This window comes from Pelophylax lessonae (assembly GCF_965119305.1).
Source record: "Pelophylax lessonae genome assembly, chromosome: 8".
Lineage (NCBI taxonomy): Eukaryota > Metazoa > Chordata > Amphibia > Anura > Ranidae > Pelophylax > Pelophylax lessonae.
The window spans coordinates 19440674-19463413 of NC_138775.1; the positions used below are offsets into that span (position 1 = coordinate 19440674).

Genomic DNA, 22740 nt, shown 5'->3' on the forward strand with positions numbered 1-22740 from the left:
TGTTGAATAAAAAAATGATTTAAATTTTTTTTTATTTTTTTACATGCTGTCACCAGTCAGTGTCCCTGATCACAGCCACACCAGTTAAATCATGATGCTGTACTGTGCTGGTAATGGTATGTAAAAATTAAAAAAAAACTAATTGTAAAAAAAATACAAATTTTATTTAATTTCTTCATTTTTGAAAATATTTGGACAAAAATAAAAAGTTTCGAAAAAACTTGCCATGTCTTTTAATAAATGCCTCAGACTGTCTACTTTCCAAAAAAGGGGTAGTTCTGGGGGTACTTGTACTGTCCTGACATTTTAAGGGCCTCAAGGAACGACTGATCAATTTTCAAATATACCATATTTTGCGGACACTATAAAACTTTCCTACAGACTAAATAATATATATGTACTTTTTTTTTTTTGTTTTTTTAACCAAAGACATGTAGCAGAATACATGTTGGCCTAATTTTATAACAAAATTTGATTTTATTGGATATGTTTTATGACAGAAAGTATAAAATATAGTTGTTTTTCAACATTTTTACTCTTTTTTTCATTTATTTCGCAAAAAATAAAAAAAACGCAGTGGTGATCAAATGCCACCAAAAGAAAGCTCTATTAGTGTGAAAAAAAAAAAAAAAAAAAGATTTTTATGAAATTTGTTTTATTTGGGTATAGTTTTGCATGACCCCACAATTGGCAATTAAAGTAACGCAGTGCTGAATAGCAAAAAATGCTCTGGTTTTGAAGGAGGTAAAACCTTCCGGAGCTGCGTAAATTGACTGGGCTATACAAGTACCTGTAATAAATAAATAAAAATGTGACAAGGGCACAAGAGCGTGAGCTGATGATCTCATGATATATCACCTGTTTAGGGTTGGATACGTAGATGAATGTCCATCTTTTGAGGCGTTCGTCAACTCTGACACTCCAACACTGCAGATGTCTTCCACGGCTTTGAGGACATCGGTGTACTGCAAGTATTTCCTGGAAGATAGGACAGATCATTCACTATTAGGCCCCTTTCACACTTGTGCGACCTAAAAGTGGCACGATTCTTTGCCGCGATTTTGACTGGACTTGAAACATGTCACACAGATATGTACGGTACTCATTGGAAATCATCAGCAGAAGCAGCTTATGCCAGCAGACCTCTGGCATAAGCATTACCCCCATTTACAGGCCCAGGAAGAATGAGGTCTGGAAGGGTGGGGGTGGTGGTTTTGGCTCTGGAGTCAATTTTTTCAGAGGGGTTCTCCTGTGGAGGAAGTGTGGCATTATCCAAAGGGGGAGGGGGGGGAGCTTTTCTGCTTTTGCTCCATCCTCCTAGGTGTGGGGCTATTATTAGCTCATCAATTTAGGGACCCGCCCATGAAGCTGCAAGGCTTTACTGCCGGATTCCCTTACCGGCAATGGTGGCGGCATCACCCGACAGCCATTGGAAACATCGGCTGCGGTGCCGACATCTCTGGACTCCAGGACAGGTAAGTGTCCTAATATTAAAAGTCAGAAGCTTCAGTATGTGTAGCTGCTGACTTTTAATTTTTAGAGGGGGGCTGGAACTCCGCTTTAATACCGCTTTCATATATTTCACCACGTAGAGTGCCCTGTGCAGCTCGCTATGATAATGTCTCCTCACTTCACTCACCACAGTAGGCTCTGCAGGTTCTCATGAAATCGTATTCCCTTCTCACGCTCACCATTGGGCTGTACCCAGGACTGGCACAGGAAACGTTTCACAATGGAAGCTGTTTCAGTGAAAGATTACACAAGGTTACACGCATGTTTAGGTCAGGCAGTATAGGGGAGACGTCAGGATGTGCCCATTATACCTATCTTGCCGTGATATGGAAGGGCGTCAGTCTTCTCTGCCATGCTGATCAGCAGCTGTGTAAGACACAGGGCGCAGCGGATGCTCGGGACACTGCTGCAAAGGTTCTGCAGGTAGCTGAAACTGTGGCTGGGAGTAAAGATGAGGGAAGAGCAATGAATTCTGGGAAGCCACAAATCTGTCAGTCACACAGTGGGGTTGCTTTACTAAAATTGAAGAGTGCAAAATCTGGTGCAGATGTGCACGGTAGCCAATCAGCTTCTACCTTCAGCTTGTTCAATTAAGCTTTGACAAAAAAAAAACACCTGGAAGCCGATTGGCTTCTATGCAGAGCTGCACCAGATTTTGCACTTTCCAGTTTTAGTAATTCAACCCCACAGTGTTAAGATCTTCTTACCTGACCAGCTCTTCTATCGTCAGATCTGAGTCCGTCTCTTTCAGCCTTCCCACCAGGATACCCAGTGCTGCCTTCAGCAAAGCGCGGTTGTCCAGCTGAGAGAATCCAGACCTGAATAAAACACAGTCACAGCATTACCTGGACGCATGTGCAGGCTTATATACACACACAGGATCATGGCTCAGTGACCAATGCCAATATTAATATATATATGTGATATGTATAGCGGAGAGATGACAAACCAGGAAAAGAGGGCGTGGAACACTTGAAGCAGCAGCTGGTAGCAGGAGGACATGTAGGTATGTTCTTTAAGGTCTATCCCCAGGGCATCCACTACGCCATTCTTCTCTGTCAGCAGAGTCTGAATTTTGAGAAGAAGGAAGACACTGTGCTCAGCACACAACATACCCAACACTGGCATCAGATCAGATCAATACACAGCCCTAGGCGCACTCAGGACCACCATGCTGCTCCCATTGTATACTAATCAGGTCATTATTTAGTACACTGGGCACTGAGGACCAGCATGCTGTTCTCATTGTGTACTATTCAGATCAGAGTACTTTGGGGAACTCAATACCACCATGCAGCTCCAAAAGTGTACTAATCAAATCAATACCAAGTACTATGAACACCCAGGAACAGCATGCTGCTCCCCATTATATACTAACAGATCAATACCAAGTACTATGAGCACCAAGGAACAGCATACTGCTCCAATAATATACTAATCAGATCAATACCAAGTACTATGATCACCCAGGAACAGCATGCTGCTCCCCGTTATATACTAATCAGATCAATACCAAGTACTATGATCACCCAGAAACAGCATGCTGCTCCCCATTATATACTAATCATATCAATACTAAGTACTATGATCACCCAGGAACAGCATGCTGCTCCCCATTATATACTAATCAGATCAATACCAAGTACTATGGGCACCCAGGAACAGCATGCTGCTCCCATTATATACTAATGAGATCAATACCAAGTACTATGATCACCCAGGAACAGCATGCTGCTCCCCATTATATACTAATCAGATCAATACCAAGTACTATGAGCACCAATGAACAGCATGCTGCTCCCCATTATATACTAATCAGATCAATACCAAGTACTATGGGCACCCAGGAACTGCATGCTGCTCCCCATTATATACTAATCAGATCAATACCAAGTACTATGAGCACCAAGGAACAGCATGCTGCTCCCCGATATATACAAATCAGATCAATACCCAGGAACAGCATGCTGCTCCCCATTATATACTAACAGATCAATACCAAGTACTATGATCACCCAGGAACAGCATGCTGCTCCCCATTATATAATAATCAGATCAATATTAAGTACTATGATCACCCAGAAACAGCATGCTGCTCCCCATTATATACTAATCAGATCAATACCAAGTACTATGATCACCCAGAAACAGCATGCTGCTCCCCATTATATACTAATCATATCAATACCAAGTACTATGAGCACCAAGGAACAGCATGCTACTCCAATTATATACTAATCAGATCAATACCAAGTACTATGGGCACCCAGGAACAGCATGCTGCTCCCCATTATATACTAATCATATCAATACCAAGTACTATGAGCACCAAGGAACAGCATGCTACTCCAATTATATACTAATCAGATCAATACCAAGTACTATGGGCACCCAGGAACAGCATGCTGCTCCCATTATATACTAATGAGATCAATACCAAGTACTATGATCACCCAGGAACAGCATGCTGTTCCCCATTATATACTATTTAGATCCATACCAGGTACTATGAGCACCAAGACAGCATGCTGCTCCCATTATATACTAATCAGATCAATACCAAGTGCTATGAGCACCAAGGAACAGCATGCTGCTCCCCGATATATACAAATCAGATCAATACCCAGGAACAGCATGCTGCTCCCCATTATATACTAATCAGATCAATACCAAGTACTATGGGCACTCAGTCTCAGCAGTACCCATTAGAAAACTTCCAGAATCCCTGCTAGGACTTCCAGAATCCTTAACAGAACTTCCAATGGTACTCACAGAATCCCTGCCAGTATTTCCAATTGAATTTACAAAATCCCTACCAGTACTTCCATTGCTACTCGCAGAATCTATGCCAGGGCTTCCAATGGTACCTGCAGAATGTCTGCCAGGACTTCCAATGGTACTTGCAGCATCCCTGACAGTACTTCCAATAGAACTCATACAATCCCTGTCAGTACTTCCAATGGAACTTGCAGAATTCCTGACAAGACTTCCAAAGTTCTCTAAAATGGCGCTGGGTGTATCCACTAGCCAGATGGGTATTTAAGCTTCAGCCTTTGAAGTGGTGTGTGCGGGATCTTCTCACCAGCTACAATCTTGCTGTTAAATATAAGCTATTATACTAACCTCACTGCTGACCTTGATTGACCCTGAATATTTTTCTGCCTGCCAAGAACCCAAAATGGACCTGGCTACTCTTCCGCCTGCCAAGACCTCTGCCTGGACCTGGCTATTCTTCTGCCTCCCAAGACCTCTGCCTGGACCTGACTACTCTTCTGCCTGCCAAGACCTCTGCCTGGACCTGGCTATTCTTCTGGGCCCCAAGACCTCTGCCTGGACCTGACTACTCTTCTGCCTGCCAAGACCTCTGCCTGGACCTGGCTACTCTTCTGCCTCCCAAGACCTCTGCCTGGACCTGACTATTCTTCTGCCTCCCAAGACCTCTGCCTGGACATGACTATTCTTCTTCCTGCCAAGATCTCTGCCTGGACCTGACTATTCTTCTGCCTGCCAAGACCTCTGCCTGGACATGACTATTCTTCTTCCTGCCAAGACCTCTGCCTAAAACTGACTACTCTTCTGCCTGCCAAGACCTCTGCCTGGACCTGATTACTCTTCTGCCTGCCAAGACCTCTGCCTGGACCGGACTACTCTTCTGCCTGCCAAGACCTCTGCCTGGACCTGACTACTCTTCTGCCTGCCAAGACCTCTGCCTGGACCTGGCTACTCTTCTGCCTCCCAAGACCTCTGCCTGGACCTGACTATTCTTCTGCCTCCCAAGACCTCTGCCTGGACATGACTATTCTTCTTCCTGCCAAGACCTCTGCCTGGACATGACTATTCTTCTGCCTGCCAAGATCTCTGCCTGGACCTGACTATTCTTCTGCCTGCCAAGACCTCTGCCTGGACATGACTACTCTTCTGCCTGCCAAGACCTCTGCCTGGACCCGATTACTCTTCTGCCTGCCAAGACCTCTGCCTGGACCTGACTACTCTTCTGCCTCCCAAGACCTCTGCCTGGACCTGACTACTCTTCTGCCTGCCAAGACCTCTGCCTGGACCTGACTACTCTTCTGCCTGCCAAGACCTCTGCCTGGACCTGGCTACTCTTCTGCCTGCCAAGACCTCTGCCTGGACATGACTATTCTTCTTCCTGCCAAGACCTCTGCCTAAACCTGACTACTCTTCTGCCTGCCAAGACCTCTGCCTGGACCTGATTACTCTTCTGCCTGCCAAGACCTCTGCCTGGACCTGACTACTCTTCTGCCTCCCAAGACCTCTGCCTGGACCTGACTATTCTTCTGCCTGCCAAGACCTCTGCCTGGACCTGACTACTCTTCTGCCTCCCAAGACCTCTGCCTGGACCTGACTATTCTTCTGCCTGCCAAGACCTCTGCCTGGACCTGACTACTCTTCTGCCTGCCAAGACCTCTGCCTAGACCTGACTACTCTTCTCTGACAGTTGCATCAAAGCAAACCAGGAACACTAGGGTCTCTGGCCCATCTTCAACTTCAGGAGCTCTGGGGAAGCCAAGATGTCACTTAGACCCTTTGCCTTGAGTGACCCATGTCGCCTGTGTTGAACACACCAAAACTGTACTGACATTCTGCTCCCATTGTATGCTAATCAGATCCATGTCAAGTAATATGGGCACTCGGTACTGGCATGCTGCTCTTATAGTGTACTAACCAGGTCAATACAGAGTACTCAGTACCAGCATCACATATTAATTAATGAGCTGTGTCTGCTAACCTGGAAATAGTTGTGGGTGTTCTCCATGTGGTTGCACAGAGGGTTCAGCAGCTGCACCACAAATTTTACCACTTCCTGTGGAGTCTTCTGCTTTAAATGGGAGAACTCTGAGTTCCTGGATACCTTCACCTGGGCAAACAAGACACGTGAAAGAAGAACTCTGCTCAGTGTTACCTAAATTCATACTGGCCAATTAAAATAAATCCTAAAGTAATGTCAGTTAAATAACAACCTTTGCAGTAAAACACATAATAAGGTTACTGTGGCTCAGAACTTTATTGTTCTTTTTCCTTTATGCTGGAACTCTTTAGGAGCACCTGTTAACCACTTCCGCACTGCTCACTAGAGCTCTACTGCGGCAAAGTGGCTCGATAACGTCTGGCGACTTAAATCTACGTCACCAGACATTCCCCTGTCTCGGCGGCGCGCACGAGCCGCCGGAGGCTCGCTCCCGCTGTATTCAGTCACAGTGGGAGTCGGGCCAGGGGAGGAGCGACGGTGATCACCGCCGCTCTTCCCCGATCGTCGGGGGAATCGAGTGTGGAGATCCGCCTTCTTGTGTAAACACAAGCGGGCGGATCTCCTAAGTGACAGGCAGGGTCAGATTGCAGGGTTCAGCATAGCTGAACCTGCGATCTGTCCTTGTGTCACATAGTCCCCTCCCCCCACACACGTCAGTAAGCACCAGGCACACATTAACCCCTTGATCACCAATAAAAATCAACCCCTTCCCTGCCAGTGTCATTTTTTACAGTAACAGTGCATATTTATAGCACTGATTACTGTGGTAATGTCACTGGTACCCCCAAAAGTGTCAAAAATGTCAGTCAAGGGTCCGATCTGTCCGCCGCAATGTCGCAGTCCCGCAAGAAAAAAAAAAAAAAAAATCGCAGATCGCCGCCATTACGCGTTAAAAAAAAAACACCAAAAATGACATAAATCTTTCCCTTAGTTAGTAAACGCAATAACTTTTGCGCAAACCAATCAAAATACGCTTATTGCGATTTTTTTTACCAAACATAGGTAGCAGAAAACAAATTGGCCAAAAATTTAAAAAAATTTTGATTTTTACATTATTTTGGGGGGAATTTCAAATAAAAAAAATGTGAAAAATATTGTTATTTTTTTCAAAATTGTCGCTCTTTTTTTGTTTATAGCGCAAAAAGTAAAAATCGCACAGGTGATCAAATACCACCAAAAGAAAGCTCTGTGGGAAAAAAGGACGTAAATTTAATTTGGGTACGGCGTCCCATGACCGCGCAATTGTCAGTTAAAGTCGCACAGTGCCGAATGGCAAAAAGTGGCTCAGACGTAAGACAGCAAAATCCTCCGGTGGTAAAGTGGTTAATATGTACAAAGTACACTGCCATCTTCCAGGTGGAGCAACTATTCCTCATAATGAAGCCCATGAAGTCAGGAACCAACAGTGTCACGGGCAGCTTGTGATGGATACAAATCTGAAGGTTGTTCAGAAACATGGTGAGAGCACAAGAGACCCTCAATGAACCTAATGAAGTCATTGCTTGCCTTTCAGCAGATTTACAGTGTATGGTTTACACATCCATCCTGTGGGAGAATGTTGTTCTATTTAGGCGCCATACCTTCATCAGTGGTGATCTCTTTGCAGCCATGAGGACGTGCTCCATTTTATGGGAAAGGTCCTCCAGTAGGAATACTAGCTCGGCTGGTCCCAGCTGCACCACTTCTGTCGCCTGTCAACAAACATTTCGTAATGATGAACATGAACCACCTACACAATGCACCACATCACTCATTCTGACCCTTACAGATCTATCAGTAAAAAAGTGACCTCTGTGTTTATGAGAAAACTATAAAGCACACACAGACATCAGCATTTAACTAGCTACAGTGTACAATGTCCATACAATGACAGATAAAATACCTCAGGTACTATTCAGATACAGAGGATGTGCCAAAGTTTTGTTTTCTGCATACAGAGATAGGAAGTTAATTTTTAAACATAAAAATAAATGAAAGTGTATTTGTGGTAAAGTTCCCTTCTTACTGAGCCCTGATCCTTTCACTCTTACAACTGTACAAGCCCTGATCCTTCCACTGTCACCTTCTAATGGAGCTCTGATGCTACGCACCCCCGTCTTCATACTGAGCCCCCATTCTTCTGTCGTCATCTCCACACCAAACCCTGATCCTTCCACCATCTTCTTCATACTGAGCTCTGCTATTTCTACCCTCACCTTCATAAAGAACCCAAATCCTACCACCCTCACCTTTGTACTGATCCCTGATCCTAACTCCCTTGCCTTAGCACTGAGCCCTGATCCTTCTACTGTCCCCTTCATACCAAACCCTGATCCTTCCACCATGATCTTCATACTGAGCTCTGCTCCTACCACCCTCCCCTTCCGATTGAGCCCTGATCCTTCTACTGTCACCCTAATACAAAACCCTGATCTTCCACCATCATCTTCATAGAAAACCCTAATTTTACTACCCTCACCTTCATACAGAACCCTAATCCTACCACCCTCACCTTCATACTGAGCACTGATCCTTCTACTGTCACCTTCATACCAAAACCCTGATCCTTCCAGCATCATCTTCATACTGAGCTCTGCTCCTACCACCCTCACCTTCCTATTGAGCCCTGATCCTTCTACTGCCCCCTTCATACCAAACCCTGATCCTTCCACCATCATCTTCATACAAAACCTTCATTTTACCACCCTCACCTTCATACAGAACCCTAATCCTACCACCCTCACCTTCATACTGAACCCTAATCCTACCACCCCCACCTTCATACAGAACCCTAATCCTACCACCCTCACGTTCATACAGAACCCTAAACCTTACACCCTCACCTTCCCACTGAGCCCTGATACTTCTACTGTTACCATCATACCAAACCCTGATCCTTTCACCATCAGCTTTATACCAAGTTCTGCTTCTTCTACCCTCACCTTTATACAGAACCCCAATCTTACCACCCTCACCTTCATATAAAACCAACATTTTACCATCCTCACCTTCATACAGCACCCTGATTTTAACACCTTCACCTTCATACAGAACCCTAATCTCACCACCTTCACCTTCATACAGAACCCTAATCCTACCACCTTCACCTTCATACAGAACCCTAATCCTACCACCCTCACCTTCATACTGAACCCTAATCCTACCACCCTCACCTTCATACAGAACCCTAATCCTACCACCCTCACCTTCATACAGAACCCTAATCCTACCACCCTCACGTTCATACAGAACCCTAATCCTACCACCCTCACCTTCATACAGAACCCTAATCCTACCACCCTCACCTTCATACAGAACCCTAATCCTACCACCCTCACCTTCATACAGAACCCTAATCCTACCACCCTCACGTTCATACAGAACCCTAAACCTTACACCCTCACCTTCCCACTGAGCCCTGATACTTCTACTGTTACCATCATACCAAACCCTGATCCTTTCACCATCAGCTTTATACCAAGTTCTGCTACTTCTACCCTCACCTTTATACAGAACCCCAATCTTACCACCCTCACCTTCATATAAAACCAACATTTTACCATCCTCACCTTCATACAGCACCCTGATTTTAACACCTTCACCTTCATACAGAACCCTAATCTCACCACCTTCACCTTCATACAGAACCCTAATCCTACCACCTTCACCTTCATACAGAACCCTAATCCTACCACCTTCACCTTCATACAGAACCCTAATCCTACCACCTTCACCTTCATACAGAACCCTAATCCTACCACCCTCACCTTCATACAGAACCTTAATCCTACCACCCTCACCCTCATATTGAGCACTGATCCTACCACCCTCACCTACCTAGTGAGCCTTGATCCTTCCTCTGTCACCTTCATACCAAACTTTACCACCCTCACTTTCAAACTGAGTCCTGATTCTTCCACCCTCATCTTCGCATAGAGCCCTGATTCTTCCACCCTCACCTCTGTACTGGGACCTAATACTTCTACCCTTGCCTTCTTCTATACCCCTCTACCCTCACATGTATACCAAACACTAATCCTATCATCCTTGCCTCTTAGTGAGCCGTGATCCCCCCACACTCATCTTCGCATAGAGCCCTTATCCTTCAACACTCTCATCTATATATCGAGCCTCGATCCTTTCACTCTCACTTTCATACAGACTCTTATCCTTTCATTCCACCTTTATACCAAGCCCTGATCCTTTCACCTTCCTTTGTATTATCACTTTGATATTGCTTTTTGTAGTTGTGTTCTCACATTAAGCCTTCTTTACACGTATTGGCATAAAATAATGTAGCCTCAACCACCCTGAACCCTAAGCCACCACATTGCAGCCATCCCAAGGTGCCTGTACTTCAATTCTAACCAAAGGCAAAAACTTTTATTTGTTTTTTAGCTTTGGATAGAGAGGAGAGGGATTAGAACCCCTGTAAGTTTTTTTGAAAAAAAAAAAAATGTGCCTATTGTTCTACTGTCAGTCATTTATCCTATTAAGCACCCAGTATTTCCTGAATTCCACTACACAAATATTATCCATGTTTCTCGGGCAAAGCCTAGTCCCACCATAAGCCATTTACAACACTCAGCAAAGCAGCTGCAGGCCTCCGGCTGGCTTCAGACCTCAGGGTTAAGGCAGCCCATGTAATTGAAATGAGCCGTCAATGCACCCCAGCACACAGGTAATCACATGACCCGTTACTGCATTTCCATGCGTTGCAACACACTGCAAAATGTGTGTTGCCTTAACCACTTAAGCCCCAGCCCTATTTCGGACACTTTTTGTTCACAAGTTAAAATCAGTATTTTTTCCTAGAAAACTACTTAGAACCCCCAAACATTATATATATTTTTTTAGCAAAGACTCTGGAGAATAAAATGTTGGTCATTGCAATATTTTTTGTCACGCGGTATTTGCGCAGCGGTCTTTAAAACGCAATTTTTTTTGGAAAAAAATTTAGAAAAATCACATTTCACTGCATTTAAAAAATACTAAACAGTAAAGTTAGCCCATTTTTTTCTATATTGTGAAAGATGATGTCACGCCGAGTAAATAGATACCCAACATGTTACGGTTTAAAATTGTGCCCCCCCGTGGGATGGCGACAAACTACGGTCAATAGAGATCTCAATAGGCGACGCTTTAAATTTATTTAACAGTTACCAGTTTAGAGTTAGAGTGTAGCTCTTTTATTTTTAATTATTGCCCACGCTCTGGCGATCGCGGCGATACTTCACGTGTGGTTTGAATAGCGATTTCATTTGCGGCTCGACTTCCGTATACGTTTTTATTTGTGCACGAGCTAACGGTGACGGGGGCGGCTAACATTTTTTTTTTCCCCCCCATTTATTTTATTTATTTTTTTTAACTTTATTACAGTTTTAAAAAAAAAATCTGATCACTTTTATTGCTGTCAAAAGCAATGTAAACATCCCTTGTGACAGCAATATGCAGTGACAGGTACACTTTATGGAGGGATCGAGGGGCTAAAAGACCCCAAACCCCTCCACTGCACTTCCCTGTATGCAAAACGCAGAAAACAGCGTTTTTGCATACAGCCGTTTTTCAAATTTGCCTCCTTTTGCAGCACAGTAACCCGGAAGTGACGTCATGGACGCCGCCTCCGGGTTACGTCATCGGAGACCCGATAAAAGCCGTTTCCGGCATGGATCGGGACTCCATCCAGCCGGCGGACGTGCCGGCTGGGTGCTCGGGGCTCCCGGTGGGACGGGAGACCCGGTAAAAGCCACGGAAGGCCCCCCCCGCCCCCGGGTAATGATCGAGCAGCTCCCGAGCCGCATCGGTCGGTACCGACGGAAAGCCAACCGTCGGCTCTAAACCACGGTACCGGGATGATGCCTCTAGCTAGAGGTATCATCCCGGTACACTACCGCAAAGTTTACCGACGTACCCCTACGTTAGTATGCGGTAAGTGGTTAATACATTGCAGCTTTATTCAAATTGAATAATGCATGCACAATGTGCTACTGCAGCGCAAAGGTTTGAAAGGGGTCACATAGAGCACATGGAGCAGCTGAGCTGTTGAGAATGTTCACACTGAAGGTCAGGAATTTTACACTTTGTTACTCCTAAAAAGAACCTGTCATTATGCCCAGCCAGTATTAGCACCAGATAAAACGGGCCATAGGCTGAACCTGTCATTTTATCCTGACAATTGCTCAACAGCATTGTCTCATTACCTTTGTGCACATTTCGGAGTCTAGGAGAGATCGGGTGAGCAGTCCGCTATGGAGAACGGTGAATACCTCGAGATCCAGCTCCCGGAAGAATGGACGGAAGCGGCTCAGGTTGACGGAAGGTTTTCCAATCTCTTCAGGTTCCTTGTAGAAAACACATTTATTATTAGTGGAGGCGTTACTGATGAATGCCGCATTATTCTGCAGAATTACACAAAGTCAGGACATACAAATAAACTGTACAAATAAAGCTACAACATACAAATATATAGGAGAGTCAGAACTTCCACTAACATTTCCAAACTGGAGCTGATTGGAAAGAGCTTCAACAAAGCTTACTGAAAGCTCTGTTGGTGCTGAGAGACTGCCAAAGGAGGTGCTGGACCAGCTGTTAGCAGGCTGTAGTCCTGACAACATGTTTCAGGCATGGCCCTTTATCAAATCAGTTCATCTGATAAAGGGCCATGCCTGAAACGCATTGTCGTGGCTACAGCCTGATGACAGCCTCTCTCACAGCCCCACCATCACATCCGTTTTTCATCTCTAGCCTCGTGGCTGAGTCGGCCCGGTATTACTCGGTGTTGGTGACATCACATCCGGCACACCACCCATCCACTCTGGCTGCACACACCGGCTTCCCAGTATCCCCTGCCCGGGTCTACAGTGGGTCTTTGCACACCGCTCACCCCCACCGCATACACCAGTGACCACCCATCCCTTCCATCATGTAGGGTTTGCCCATGTGACATCGGGTCCAGCACCTCCTTTGGCCGTCCCTCAGCACCACAGCACTGGCATGCAGGAGTCACCCTGCCTTTGGTTTAGGTGAGATTGAGACATGTGACTGTCATTGTTATTGGCTGTCAGGTTTTATTTATTTTTATGGATATTCTGACTTTGCACTTAATGAAATAAACCTTTTTTTTTTTTATATATATACAACCTGTGGTACTGCCACTCTCATGCCTTCCTTGCCACTACAAGCATTTAGTGTTTTTTACCAACCAATCACCCAGAGCTGGATCAAGAGGAACCTTTTGTGATTTGCATTTGTTGCATAACACCATCCCTTGTGTTTCGGTTCCCCTCTAGCTGCAGAGGGTTATCAATTCAACTATTTGCCACCTGGTTGTCTTCCATTCAGCGCCTGGACACACACAGAAAAACTTCTTACAAGCTCCTTGTACACACTGCTCTTATACAAAGGGAATCCCGTTTGAATAAGCCCTTACGGGTCTTGTAACTCCCTCTGAATGTGACTCGACAGTAAAAAGAGAAGCATCAGATTGGTGAGCTTGTGGGTAGATGCAGCGGCAGAAAAACACTGAGTCCCCGATGCGGGAAACAGAACTGTATTAAAAATGAAGCTCGGCAAATTACAAGCCTGGTGGAAAGGCAACCCGATCAGGAGCACTCACTGTATGTAACAGCGATGAATAGTAGCAAAAGGTCTCAGGTGTGCTGATAGCATCTGTCTCGAGGGACGGAATGTGGCCTGGATGCTCTGTACCCAAGTGCGGAGCCTTCGAGTTCGGATGGCGTGTCCAAGCACTTTCCCTGCTATTCTGGAACCTCTCCCTGATGCTATCACTGTCCCTGACAGACAGGTGACCTGTCCATACTCTAGCCACACATAAAATGTGCGCCAAACCCAGGATGCCAAGGTCTTAAATAGACTTAGCCTGAGCCAAGATGGCTACCAAAGGCACATGGGGAGCCCGCATCCAAACTGAGAAAACCATAGAGGAACTAGGGTCATCTCGACTTTCTCCTCCACCTCCATTGCCGCTACAAATGAGTGCCACCTGTAGTGGAGAAAAAAAAGACTAAACTTGCCAACAAGCTGATCTCCCTGTCACTCTGCTCTCTCCTCCTAGCAGCATGTTTCTTGTTAGAACATGAGCAGCACAACTCACTGGTGACTCTCTCCCAGCCTGAGCTTTTTTATATGTCTGCTGGCTGGAGTTTGTTTTGAAGACCTGAGGGACGGTGAACCCCTGACAACAAATGGGAAGTTTGAGAAGCCCTGGAGCTGTGACTGGAAAAGGGTAAGCCTAATGGAAGAAGGAAGATGATGATGACTGTGCGATGTGACACTTTCAGGAGGACCACAATACCAAGCATTGAATTTCCACCTTGTCTAGCTGGGTCTTCTCAGTCTCTGTGTCCAGCTGCTCTTCTATCTGGGAACTTTCTTCAGAGGAGTTCTTTGTATCTGTCGTTTTGCGCTTTTTACCTTTAGGATACAAAACCCTTTAGAGTGGTACTAAAGCCTCGTCTTTTTGTTCATGAGCACATACAAATTAGCACATTTAAATAAATGATTACTTCCAACAAAGTCCTAAAGAAGTTAAAGCCAAAGAAATGCCACTCTAGGTGAGTGACCGACTCTCACACGTTGTGAACAGGAACACAGGGTGCTGCACAGCTCGTCTGAGATTCAGAGACATGCAAAAATCCAGAATATTGCTGCACTCCTTGGTAACTTTATTAAAGTATTAAAATCACATCACAGGTAGGACAGGAACATAAAAGGTAAACGCGTTTCGTCAGCGCTTACTATTAGCGTGAAACGCATTACCTTTTATGTTCCTGTCATACCTGTGATGTGATACCAAGGATTGCAGCAATATTCTGTATTTTTGCATGCCTCTAAGATAAGTTAAAAACATATATTTTCCAGCCTCTTCTGCCCCGCTTCCATCACACCTTTAGCAAGAGAGCGCAAACTCATAACCTCATCCCTAGTCACCTCATTTCACTCCTCGGAACTGCATGTCCTATATTCTTAGTGCCAGCATGTATGTGTGCTCCTTCATTCATACAATATGGCGGCTGCGAGGATGCCACCTGCACCAAAGGGCCCAGGCAGCCCAGACTACAGAAGACATGTATGCCTCTCTAGGAATGACTACAGCGTGAAGAGATGATGCTGCCTGCACTTACACACACACACAGGCAGCCTAGGAGGACAGCATACACAAGACACACCTCTCCTCCTCCTTCAAATTAAATGATTAATAGCAGCTGTCAAGGCACTACCTGGGAAGCCACTGTCAATCACTTCCCTTGTAGGAGGAGCAGAGGCGCGTCTTCTGTGTGTTGTCCTCTCAGGGTGCCTGCGTGTTGGTGCAGGCAGCATCTTCACATCATGCTGTAGTCATTCCCAGAGAGGCATAAATGACTTCAGAGCCTGGAATAGAGTTACAACACAATCAACCACTTCAAAATCCATCGACCTATGGAGACTCCAAGTCAGAAAGTCTCAAAGCATTGTACTATTTTTTTTCTTAAAGTGGAACTAAAGTCACTATACTTGGTTCCTCTCAAACGTCTGAAGTCCGCAAGGTGTCCCTCGCCTTCACGGGCATCACCTTCCTGAGTACCGTTCTTTAGGCATCTTCACTGGCCGGCGCAGGATGACGCAATTCTTGCAAATATGCAGGAGTCAGTCATCCCTACACACCGGGACGCTGCCAGCAACATAAGATGAGGTGTGCATGCTTAGCTTAGTTTACATGCTGCAGAAGACTGCAAGCAGGCTGGTAGGTGTGTTTCATCGCAGAAGAGACATTGGCTGCCTTTTCTGCGATAAACAGCCTGCCTGCTTGCAAGTTTTTGGATAAATACATTTAGTTCCACTTTAAAGTGATTGTTAAGTTTGTTAATACCATTACTGGCAGCCCCTCTGTAATAATAAGATATAATGTGCAGTGTCTTTGTTTTTTTTTAAATCATGCAGCTAAATACCTTCTTTCACATTGCTGGTCTGGGGTCTTGAAGACCGCCCACTGCTCTCCTTCCCTAATCTGAGGACTACAGCAGGAGGGGCTGAAATTCCCCACTGACATCAGTCGGGAGGTCACGTGATCACACACCGGCCATGTGAAAGAAGGTATTTAGCTGCATGCAAACAAAGACACTGTATAGTATATCTTGTTATTACAGAGGGGCTGCCAGTAATTGTAAAAACTAACTTTAACCACCTCCGGACCGCCCACCGTGTATATACGTCGGTACTTTGAAGTTAAATACTGGGGTGATGGCTGCAGCTAGCTGCCATAACCCCGGTATTTTTTTTTATACAGCTAGTGATCCGGAATCTGATAAAAGTGGTCCCAGTGACAGACTGGACCGGAGCGACATCAAATGTCACTTCTGCCCAACGGCCATAAGGGTCAATTTTTTTTTTATTAGAAAAAGAAATTATATTAGAAAAAGAAATTATATATAGATTTTTTATTTTTTTTGCTTTTAAGTAGAAATGAGAAATCGGAGGTTTTTTTGACCCCCAGATCTCGCATTAAAGAGGCATGTCATGCTTATTTCTATTACAAGGGATGTTTACATTCCTTATAGGAATATTATTTTATATATATATATATATATATATATATATTCCTTATAGGAAAATTATTCCTAATAGGAATAAAAGTGATTTAAAAAAAAAAAATGTAAAGCAACTGTGTGAAAAGAACAAAAAGTTAAAGCGCCCCATCCCTCTGAGCTTGTGCACAAAAGCAAACGCATAAGCAAGTCATGTGAGATATCGCCACGATAAATAGAGTGAGAGCAATAATCCTAGCACTAGACCTCCTCTGTAACTGTAAACTGGTAACCTGTAGACATTTTTAAAATTGTCGCCTATGGGGATTTTTAAGTACCAATGTTTGTCACCATTCCAAGAGCATGCGCAATTTTGATGCAATTTTGGATTGGCAGCCAAGATTACAGTGGTCAGCACACATGAACAGGCAGGATCAACCAGGTATTTTACATCATACAATGGGACAAATTACACTGTACAAGCCTTGTGCTGTTTAACATGCTTTAAAGAAACAGGATCTTTTTTTTTTTTTAGGGTTACAAACGCTTTAATAAAATGAACCCTGATCCATTTTACAATCATGTACATGACAGCACCTACCCCACCACATACACGACAGCACCTTGCCCCAACATACACTGTAAACAGTACCTTTCTTTGCCTTCTTTGCAGGGACAGCTGCTACTGTGTTTGGTGGGACATCTTGTTGCTCACAGTCAAAGTTTGCGGGTGGGGGAATATATCCGGGAGATTCTGGAAGAATAATGTAAATCAATGCAAATTGTAGGACATACATCTAGAAAACAAATGGATATGTGTTCAGTACATTACAACAGAGAACTAAAGTTTCCTAAATGCCAAAACAGAAATTTTGTATGTATTCACTGGAAAATCCTTTTTTTTTTTGGAGTCCATTGAAGGACCTAGGAGGTGGCCTACACAGTTGCAGTTTATTTATATCTAGGTGCCTCTTACCTGCATAGGCAGTTTTTTGTGAACTAACCCTTTAACTAGAAAGCTGTGAGAGGGGAAGGGGTAAAAGTCTCTAGGGGGCTTGCCTTCAGTTTCTATGTGCCTAGTGTCTAAATCTCCAGTAGGCTTCACAAAAGATAAAAACCTGGTTCTGACTGCAACAACCACTCAATGTGCACCACCTAGACAAAAGGACAGGCAAACTGCTAATGAACGCCATTATACACTGCTCAAAAAAATAAAGGAACACTGAAAACGCATCAGATCTCAATGGGGAAAAATATTATGCTGGATATCTATACTGATATGGACTGGGTAATCTGTTAGAATCTATACTGATATGGACTGGGTAATATGTTAGGATCTATACTGATATGGACTGGGTAATGTGTTAGGAAGGAAAGGATGACACATTGTTTGATGGAAATGAAAATTATCACCCTACAGTGGGCTGAATTCAAAGACATCCCGAAAATCAAAGTGAAAAAATGATGCAGCAGGCTAGTCTATTTTGCTGAACTTTCATTGCAGCAACTCAAAATGGTACTCAGTAGTTTGTATGGCCCCCACGTGCTTGTATGCATTCCTGACAACGTTGGGGTGCTCCTAATGAAATGACGGATGGTGTCCTGGGGTATTTCCTCCCAGATCTGGACCAGGACATCACTGAGCTCCTGAACAGACTGAGGTGCAACCTTGCGGCGTCGGATGGACCAAAAAGTAATGTCCCAGTGGTGTTCTATTGGATTTAAATCAGGCGAGCTTGGGGGCCATTGAATGGTATCAATTCCTTCATCCTCCAGGGACAGGCTGCATACTCTCTCCACATGAGGCCAGACATTGTCGTGCACCAGGCGGAACCCAGGACCCACTTCACCAGTGTAGGGTTTGACAATGAGTCCAAGGATTTCATCCCGATTCCTAATGGCAGTCAGGGTGCCATTGTCTAGCCTGTTGAGGTCGGTGTGTTTCTTCATGGATATGCCTTCCCAGACCATCACTGACCCACCACCAAACCGGTCGTGCTGAACGATGTTACAGGCAGCATAACGCTCTCCACGGCTTCTCCAGACCCTTTTACAACGGTCACATGTGCTCAGTGTGAACCTGCTCTCATCTGCAAAAAGCCCAGGGCACCAGTGGCAGACCTGCCAATTCTGGTGTTCAATGACAAATTCCAACCAAGCTCCATGGTGCCGGGCAGTGAGCAAAGAGCCCACTAGAGGACGTCAGGCCCTCAGGCCACCCTCATGAACTCAGTTTCTGATTGTTTGGTCAGAGACATTCACACCAGTGTCCTGCTGGAGGTCATTTTGTAGGGCTCTGGCAGCGCTCATCCTGTTCCTCCTTGCACAAAGGAGCAGATACCGGTCCTTCTGATTAATTAAGGACCCTCTACGGCCCCGTACAGCTCTCCTAGAGTAACTTCCTGTCTCCTAGAATCTCCTCCATACTCTTGAGACTGTGCTGGGAGACACAGCAAACCTTCTGGCAATGGCATGTATTGCCATCCTGGAGGAGTTTGACTGCCTGTGCACCCTCTATAGGGCCCAGGTATCGCCTCATGCTACCAGTAGTGACACTGACCATAGCCAAATGCAAAACTAGTGCAAAACAGAGAAAATTTGTAGGGAAAACAAAAAACAGTGGCCTTCACCTGTAAAACCATTCCTGTTTTGGGGGTTGTCTCATTGTTGATCATCTAGTGCACCTGTTAATTTCATGAACACCAAAGCAGCTGAAACTGATTACCAACCCCCTCCACTACTTAACTGACCAGATCACTATCTCAGAAGTTTAATTGACTTGATGCTATACTCTGATTAAAAAGTGTTCCTTTCATTTTTTTGAGCAGTGTAGTTACTAAAATGTATTTTCAAAATGTAATGATACATATATCACAAAATCAAATTGAATTTGTCATATGTATCAATAAATTGTGGAATTCATTTTTTTGTAACTATAAAGACGTTCATTAACCACTTGCCGACCGCCGCAAGTACATATACTGCGGCGGTCAGTCCCGGCCAGGCAAAGTGACGTACGGGTACGTCACTAGCCTGTCACCGGCTTGTGAGCCAATAGCGCGCGCGCCCCGACTCGTTCCATGGGAAGTCCGTGCGTGTGACCGGCGGACCCGATGTCTGCCGGTCACTCGTGATCGTTCGCCGGGAAGGGAGAAAGGCAGGCGGCTAATGTAAACAAGCCGCCTGTCATTCTCCCCTGTGTAAAAATGGAGATCAGACGGTTCTACTATGTAGGACCGTTGATCGCTGTTTTTACACCAATAGCCATGTCCCACTACAGTTAGAAACACGCCCCTAGGACACACTTAACCCCTCCCTCTCCAATACAGTTAACCCCTTCCCTGCCAGTGTCATTTTTACAGTAACAGTGCATATGTATAGCACTGATTACTGTACTAATGTCTCTGGTAACTCCAAAAGTGTAAAAAATGTCAGTCAAGGGTCCGATCTGTCCGCCGCAATGTCGCAATAAAAAAAAAAAAAAAAAATCGCAGATCGCCGCCATTACTCGTTAAAAAAAAAAACACCAAAAATGACAAAAATCTTTCCCTTTGTTAGTAAACGCGATAACTTTTGCGCAAACCAATCAAAATACGCTTTTTGCAATTTTTTTTACCAAACATATGTAGCATAAAACAAATTGGCCAAAAATGTTAAAAAATTTTGATTTTTACATTTTTTTTTGGGAATTTCATATAAAAAAATGTGAAAAATATTGTTATTTTTGCAAAATTGACGCTCTTTTTTTGTTTATAGCGCATGATCAAAAAAAACCAAAAAAAAAAAAAATCGCACAGGTGATCAAATACCACCAAAAGAAAGCTCTGTTTGTGGGGAAAAAAGGACGTCAAATTCGTTTAGGTACAGCGTCGCACGACCGCGCAATTGTCCGTTAAAGTCACGCAGTAAAAAAAAAAAAACGCAAAAAACCCCCTGGTCAGGAAGGGGGTAAAATCTTCCGGGGCTTAAGTGGTTAAAAGTTTGTTTGTCCTTTGTTCAGGTTATACATTTCAAGTAGTTATTTGACTCTGAAGCAGGTTTTTATCTTTTGTGCAGCATAGTGACATATCACCGGTGACTCCCCTACTATTTTTTTGGGGGAAGGACCTTGAGGCTTTAGAATGGTGTTTTCTTAGTTCTCCTGTAGGTGACAGTATAATAGGTTGCTTGTCATCCAGTTTTGCCACTCAATGTCTGGTTTCCTTTCTTGTTCATTGAGAAACATAGGAAGCCTTATACTGTCAGGATGTCCAAAATCAGCCCAACTTAGAGGTAGGTAACAGGAAACCAAATGCGAATAGGCTCACCAAAAACAACAGAAATGTAGACTGCCTGCAGCTCAAACAGCCGCCTGAAGGACCTTATGCCCGAAGCTGGCAGCAGAGGAGTCCTGAACATCCACCTAGCAATACATGGAGAATTTGTAAAAAGACAACCAGGTGGCAGCCTTTTCGAATCTAAGAAACTAGCCTGATGCCGAAGAGCCCAAAAGACACTTACCAATTTAGTAGGGTGCATACCGCGACCGAAAAGGGTGGAACCGGAACTTTTGAGACCACAAGTTGAAATAATGGTCTATCTGAGCCACTAAAAAATTCAGGAATGGGAGAACCAAATCACCCAAAGTTCCTGAATGTTAATCAGGAGACAAGATTCCTCCAACATCCAAGTCCCCTGCCCCAACAAGTGGCCCAGGATTCCTCCAGACCCTGACAGGCTAACATCCATTGGGAGAATCTTCCAGAAGACTGGAATAAAAATAACACAAACTCCAGATCAGGATACCTGAGCCACCAAGCCAAAAGACAACTTGGCCCTCCTGCCAGATGAATGGGTCTGTTCAAGAACTGGGATTGATCTGTCCCACAAAGACATAATGTTGTGTTGTGTAGGATTCAGGAGTGGAATTGAGAAAATATGACTGCCTTGAAGAAAGCTACCATCAACGCTAGGATTCTCATACAGTAGGGGGACTGTACTGAAGGTACAATTCTGGAAGTGGAGGGTTTGACGTTTCTCCTGGGGAAGAAAAGCTTAGGTCTGAGCTATGCTCTGGATTAGACCCAGATTGTCCAAGCAATAAAATTGGTTCCAGAGCTGACTTTTGAACCTCCAGGATCCAACCAAATCTCTCTAAGGTCTGGGCGGTCAGAGCTACATTCTCTGTGAGAACCTATGGCGGTTCCTTCAGTGGGAGGTCATCTAGATGTCCCACAATGGGAATGCCCCAAGAGTGCAGTATGGCTATTACTGGGGCCAGTACATGGTGAATACCCAAAGTGATAAAAATAGGCTGAACAGCAGGGCCACCAATTGGAAGTGCAGGGGACCAACAGCAAAGCAATTGCTGGTATACTGCAAAACATTCAAGTACAAGTCCTTGATGTCTTTAGGTCCCAGAAAGTCTTTCTGATAAAGGGAGGCTTTGACAAATCTGATGGATTCTATACAGAATTTATGTTCCGGAAATTAAATTGACGGTCTTGAGAATCAAGTTTGCCACCTATAGGCTTGGGTACTGTGAACCCGGTTGTAGAACTCCTGGAACCATTCTGCCACAGGACCAGGGAATGATGCACTGCTGCAGAAGACCTGCAGGGACTCTATAGAAATCTGCTACTCTGTACAGTGACACAAACAGGTTGGAATTGATGAACAGGGGAACGGGCTGGGATTGAAACTCTACTGTGTAGCCTCTAGAAACCACCTTCTGCACCCAAGCATTTGAGATGTAGGCTGTCCAAGTGTCTACGAAGACTAACAGATGACACCCATTTTGGAAAGTAGAGCTAAACCTTCATGCTGAAAAAAAGACTTATCTGAGGGCTTGGGGGACTTAGAATTCCAAGACTCGCAGGCAGACTGGGTGGCAGACTTGAGTATGGAGTTGGAATTTGAGATTGCAGAGTAACAAAAAGGTATTTTCTTGACCTCCTAAGATGACTGAACCTTAGG

General features: G+C 44.6%; 1 protein-coding gene across 1 annotated transcript in view; it reads right to left on the reverse strand.

The window, feature by feature from the left end:
* The window catches only part of FANCD2 (FA complementation group D2), a 75738-nt gene that overhangs the window by 9521 nt on the left and 43477 nt on the right, over positions 1–22740 (reverse strand). Inside the window, exons 27-36 of the mRNA XM_082265076.1 lie at positions 17438–17539; positions 14595–14695; positions 12463–12603; positions 7864–7974; positions 6263–6391; positions 2462–2580; positions 2220–2330; positions 1824–1951; positions 1640–1739; positions 859–978 (exon numbers count right to left, since the gene is read on the reverse strand). Of these exons, the coding sequence (XP_082121202.1) occupies positions 859–978; positions 1640–1739; positions 1824–1951; positions 2220–2330; positions 2462–2580; positions 6263–6391; positions 7864–7974; positions 12463–12603; positions 14595–14695; positions 17438–17539 (1162 nt within the window). The remainder of the gene's footprint in view (positions 1–858; positions 979–1639; positions 1740–1823; positions 1952–2219; positions 2331–2461; positions 2581–6262; positions 6392–7863; positions 7975–12462; positions 12604–14594; positions 14696–17437; positions 17540–22740) is intronic.